This window comes from Numenius arquata, chromosome 13 (genome assembly GCF_964106895.1).
Source record: "Numenius arquata chromosome 13, bNumArq3.hap1.1, whole genome shotgun sequence".
NCBI lineage: Eukaryota > Metazoa > Chordata > Aves > Charadriiformes > Scolopacidae > Numenius > Numenius arquata.
In genome coordinates this window covers 15,742,607-15,748,241 of record NC_133588.1, presented here as the reverse complement: position 1 = coordinate 15,748,241, position 5,635 = coordinate 15,742,607, and the positions used below count along the sequence as shown (strand labels likewise).

Sequence of the window (5,635 nt, the reverse complement as noted above, 5' to 3'; positions counted from 1 at the left end):
TGGTGGGAATTTTCCCTTTTGCGCTCGGTCTATTTCTAGGAAGGATTTCTCTTATCGCTGTTCAAACAGGGTGTTTGGTTTTTTTTCCTCTGAGAAAGAAGATACTCCAGGGAGGCAGCAGTGCTCCCCTGGCTCTGCGCTACTCAGTCGATTCACAACACTTTTCAAATCCTAGTGCCTGCTCCTAACTTTGCCTGCGAGGAAACCCAGAGCAGCAAAGGGGCGCGGGGATGCGGCTGGACCAGAGATGGGTCCCAATCCAGGGGCCTGGGGCTCTGTACACCCCTGGAGGCTGCAGCCCTGCTTCTGCGGGGGCTTTGCCGAGGAGAGGTCTCGTCCCTTCCCTTCCTTGGGGCAGGGCTCCTTGGGGAGCTCTCGGCAAGGCCAGCAGCAGCGCCTCTAAGTGACCCCCCTGTGAAAACACCTGGGCATCAGTAAAGGCTCAGCCAGGAGGTGGGAGAAGAAATAAAAAAAGCAGCCCTGTCTTTATGAGAGGAGATAATTCTCTGCCCGGCCAATAGCAACCAGTTTACCCACAGATTACATATTAACCAGAAAATGGAACTCGAATTAACCAGAATCTGGAGCTTGAACCATTACTCAAACCCTGGTGCAACAGCAGGTCAGATGCCAAAGGGCAGGTTGGTGCCCTGGGGCTGGGGAGGGGCGAGGTGCAGCATCGGCGTCCGGGACCACGGCCACCGACGCCTGCTATCACCAGGACCGGGTGTCCATCCCCTCCACAGGACCTCAGCGGGAGCAGGTTGACCTCTAGCAGCACCCAGTGCCCACTGACGCAGGCTCTCGTGGGTGCAGGCACCACGGGGGGGTGGGCTCAGGACCGCATCCTGACCTCAGCACATAGGGCAGGATGGGGTCCGAGATGTGGGCTGGACCAGCCGGGCAGAGGAGCAGCAACAGGTCCTCTCCTTTCAATGCCACCAGCGCCTGGGAGGGATGACCTTACAGCTGGGAAGAAGTTGCACCAACAGCAGGGAGGGGGGGAAACATAAAGGAAAGAAAAAAAAAAAAAAGTGCTGGGTTTATAAGCCTGAGTCTGGAGATAAAACCCCCATCCGGGAGCAACTGGAGCATCCTTTGGAGAGGCCTCCGCTTCCCAAATAAACTGGGCAGATAATCCCATTCCAAGAGCGGGAGAGGGCTCTGCAAACAGACTTGGAGGCTCTCAGGGAAGGTGGCTTTAAACAAACCGGGTCGAGGGTTTGAGGAGCCTTTCGAAGTCGAAGTGCCCTTTGACATGGAGAACTGCAGCGAAGAGGGGCTCGGAGACCTGAACGTTTCTAGCACATTAACCTTTGGATTGATTGTTTAGGACAAGTAAATCTCAAAAGTTGGAGGAAGTCCTTTGAATTATTTTTTTTCTCTGCTCCTCAGTTCTCCCTGGGCTTTCTAAGGCCTGTAGCAAAAAAAAAAAAAAAAGAAAAAAAAAAAGAAGAAAAAAAAAAGGAGGAAAAAGAAAACCACAGGGCAAATGAAAGAAGAAGGGGGGGGGGGCAAAGAAAAGAAAAAAAGGAGGCAGTATGGACCCAAATGGCAAGAAATCTTTCGATCTAGCGTTAAGTGGCTCTGTGACAAGCCAAGCCTGATGCGGTGTCATCTCTTGCTAGAGACAGGCATGCTTTGCTGGGAGCAGATGATAAGAGGATGTGAAGTCTTCCCTTTCACTTCACTCCATCATAAAACAATCAAAATATAGGGCCGTATCATGTCATCAGGTTTTTTTTTCAGCAGACCTCCCCTTTGAGATCTCCTAAAACCTGGTGGGATGATCTGAGTCACTGAAACTGAGCTCAATGCAATAGCGAGAAGCCAGCAGCAGCACCTGAAAGCTCACGTTTTTCATCTACCTGAAAGACCACTCGATTTCTAGCGGGCGACAAAATTTTCCATTTTACACGAAGCTACCCCTTTTCTTTCTCCCCGCCTGAATATTACGGAGCCCAGCTCTTGTACCAGCATCACCCCTTCCTTCGCCAGGCAGTACACTGAAGTACCGCTCTCGGAGTTATTGAACTTTAAGCTACAGACTAAGAAACTGAGTACGGAATCAAAAAAATGCAGTTTATTATTGTAGATTATTCTCTCTTTTGATATAACCATAGAGTCGAAAATGAAAGAAAAGCACATAGGAACATCACACGTGGTTAGTTAGTAACTCAAGATATAAAACAATTTTGCACAGCAAAATATGTAAAAGAAAAAGTAACTGACAAGATTTTTTTATATTTATTGTGGTAAGATTTACTTTCCATTTTTTTTTTAAAAGACAGGATATCAGTCCCTGAAAATAAAATTTACTGATTATTGCCTTTAAAACTGTGGAATTTTTGAAGTTACAGAAAATCCAGTTCTGCACCACAATACAACTGTAAAAAAATCTGCATCATTTTAAAACTGTGCAGTAATGCCATCTTTATAACTGCATAAATTGTATTAGCGTTCTAAACAGGTTCGTAAATTTTTTTTTGTTTTTGTATTATATGCTTGCAGGTTATATCTTAGTGCAATTCAGTCCCAAATACTTCAATTTTGAAGAAAAAAAAAAAAACAACCCATACATTTTGAATGTAAAATACCCCTATAGATATAAACAGGGGTGCCTCCCCCTTTTAATACTTTGGTTTTCAAATACAGTCAGTGGTATAGCAAGGACTACATATACCCAACTTATATTTAAGTTGCAAGCACATGCTGCATAAACTACTTTTTAAAACAGTCCCGTTGCAAATTCTACCCCCCTTTACATCACGACAGTAAACAATTTAGTGCATCAATCTTTAAAAAAAAAAATCTACATCTAAACAGACCTAACTCTTTCGAATTTATCTATAACATTCCTTTATCTGTAGCATACATTTTAACTGGGCTAACAGATGACAGAAACTAGAATTAAATTATATACTAGGAACCCAGAGCATTCCACATTTGACAATGACCAAATGCAAAAGGAAAAAAAAATATATGGGGCAGACCACTTAAAATGAATTTTTAGACTGTTTTAGGCAACAGCATGGTTTCAATGTTCCCCCCAAGTGGGATGTGAATTTTGTTTTTGAACATTTTTCCAAAGTTCTTTTTGTGTCTTTTTTTTTTCTTATATATATATATTTTATTTTTTTTTTGCCACATTAGGTTATCAAAATCCATTCTGGCAGGTTTTTGGAGAGGGAATGCTTCAGTGCATTTAAAAGGAAGTCTGAAGTTTTGAGTAACTCAAAGCAGTTTTAGAGCAGATGCAAACTTTAATGGGGAGGAAGAGGAGGAGGAAGATCAAAGGTTGCACTTTTTTGCTTTCAACCCAAAAAAGTGATGAGGCAATAAAACAAAAGGATGAATGCCATGCCATAATAGTCTCCAAAAGTCCATTTCCAAGCAAAAGAAAAAAAAAAATAATTATACCGTACATGACCAGCATGCAGGGTTTTTTATTAATATAATGTCTCTTTTTCATAGTCTTTCGAAACAGTTATAGTTCATTGTTGCTAAGACAAAATAGCAAGCGTAATGCATGAGATGAGTATGGGATTCTAATGGCAGACTAAAGTCTCACGTTTGGCAGATTAAGGCCAAAACTCACATGAACACACCGAAGGTTGATGCAGGCTTGATTTTGGCAGGTTGATCTAGGCATATCTCTAGTTTTGCACAACAACGCTAAAAACCTGATGGAACTCAGCAAGCTGGAGTCTAAAAATTTCACATTGTTTTTGTATTTTTTTGGGTTTTTTTGTGTTTTTTTTTTTTAATTTTATTTTTCTTTTTGCAAAGCTCAAATCTCATATGAAGAACTCAGGATGGCAAAAGAAAACACAACTGACTTTTTTGGACACAGCAAGCTCAAAAGAAAAAAAAAAAAACCTCATGAACTTAAAAATATATATATATATAATGTGGATGGCAGGTTTCAAAGAAGAGCAAGCTTCATATGAAGAACTGAGTTGGTGGCGAGTTGGATCTTTTAAATTTAAAAAAAAAAAGAAAAACCACAACAGCAAGCCCCCGCAAAAATAAAAAAATAATAATAATAAACAGAAAAGAAACTCATGTAGAACTTTTAGGTTGGCCAACACGAAGCCAGCCCACCTTAAAAAAAAAAAAAAAACCACAACAAAAAAAAAAAAACCCCAACAAAACAAAAACCAACCCAAAAAACAACTTTGTTTTAAAATTGTTTTGAGTTTTTTTTTTTTCTTTAAAAAAAAAAAAGTAATACAAGGTGGCAAGCTGGGTTGTCGCTCTAGCAAAGCCCCCAACAACAACTCACAGGGAGAACTTTTAGTTAAGGTGGCAAGGCTGTGGGAACTCACATGAAAAACTCTGGAGAGGAAGGGTTGTCGCTGCTGGATCCGTTTTCTCTGAAGCCATTGCTGACCAGCTTCTCGTACTTTTCCTTGTAGGCGTCCCTCTCCCGGACCAGCCTGGAGATCTCCTGCTTTAGGTGCTCCACTTGCTGCAGCAGCTGGTTCTTCTCCGATTCCAGGACGTGCCGCTGCTGGACCCTCTTGAAGCGGCAGGACTGGGCATAGCCCCTGTTTTTGAGGGTCCTCCTCTTCTGCTTCAGCCGGATCACCTCTTCCTTGCTGACGCCCCGCAGCTGCCGGTTCAGCTCCCGCACCGACATGGTCACCAGCTGCTCGTCGGAGAAGCGGTCGTCGAAGTGGAGGCCGCCGCCGCCGCCGCCGCCGCCGTGGTGCGGGTGGTGCAGCCCCCCGGCGCCTCCGCCGCCGCCGCCGCCGCCGCCGCCGCCGCCGGAGCCGGCCGCCGAGGAGGCGGAGGAGGGCGGCGCGCTGCCCGGCGCCGCGGCGTGGGGGTGCCCGCCGCCGCCGCCGCCGTGGTGCGGGTGGTGGTGGTGGTGGTGGTAGTGGGGCGCGCCGCCCTGCGCCGCCGCCGCGGCGATCACCGCCGACACCACGGCGGCCGCCGAGCCCATCTCCTCGGCCGGCACCGAGCCGGCGGCGCCGGCGGCGGCGGCCAGCTGCTGCCCTCTAGCATAGCCATCGAAGGCGCCGGGCAGCGGGTGGTGGCTGCTGTTGATCAGCGCCTCCACCGCGTCCTCGGGGCTGAAGCCCAGCGCCTCCGGGTTGAGCTGCTGCGGGTAGCCCGTCATCCAGTAGTAGTCTTCCAGGTGGGTCTTCTGGTCGGTGCCGGAGCCGGGGCTGGGCGCCGAGAAGCTGGGGGACGGGGGCACCGAGCTGCAGGGCGTGCTCATCGGGGTGGAAGAGAGCGATCCCCCGGCGATCAAGCGGCCGCACTGGCTGATAATGCGATCGGTCTCCACCGGCTCCTTTTTCACTTCAAACTTCATCAGATCGAAGTCATTAACATATTCCATGGCCAGGGGACTGGTGGGCAGGTCGGAGCTGCTCATTGCCAGTTCTGATGCCATCCTTTTGCTGCTGACAGTCCTCCAGAAAGGGTGCGCTCCGGGAGCGAGGGGACTGCTCTGAGTTGCCACCGGGTGAGCCAGCTTGATTTTTGGCGAGCTCCGCTCCGCGCTCTCCCGCCTCTGCCTCTCGCCGCGGCCCCGCGCAGCCTCCGCTCCGATCCGCCCCGGCGGCTGCCGCTCCGCGTTATCCTTCGCAGAGTCTCCGCTGCCGCTGATGCATCAGAGCGA

The 5,635-nt window shown here is 47.8% G+C and overlaps 1 protein-coding gene across 2 annotated transcripts; it reads right to left on the bottom strand.

Annotated features, from left to right (window-relative positions):
• Positions 1-2,068: 2,068 nt before the first annotated feature.
• MAF (MAF bZIP transcription factor) lies at positions 2,069-5,407 on the bottom strand. 2 transcript variants are annotated; one of them, XM_074157832.1, is made up of 2 exons: positions 5,012-5,407; positions 2,069-4,897 (listed from the first exon to the last, which is right to left on the bottom strand). In XM_074157832.1, the coding sequence occupies exons 1-2, from the start codon at positions 5,405-5,407 to the stop codon at positions 4,325-4,327; spliced, it is 969 nt and encodes a 322-aa protein (XP_074013933.1). In that variant the 3' UTR covers positions 2,069-4,324. The 2 variants fall into 2 exon arrangements, with proteins under 2 accessions (XP_074013933.1, XP_074013931.1); XM_074157830.1 differs by having other exon boundaries at positions 2,069-5,407.
• Positions 5,408-5,635: the final 228 nt, after the last annotated feature.

Excerpts from the sequence above, each read along its gene's own strand:
- MAF (XM_074157830.1), bottom strand. The coding sequence starts at position 5,407 with ATGGCATCAGAACTGGCAATGAGCAGCTCCGACCTGCCCACCAGTCCC.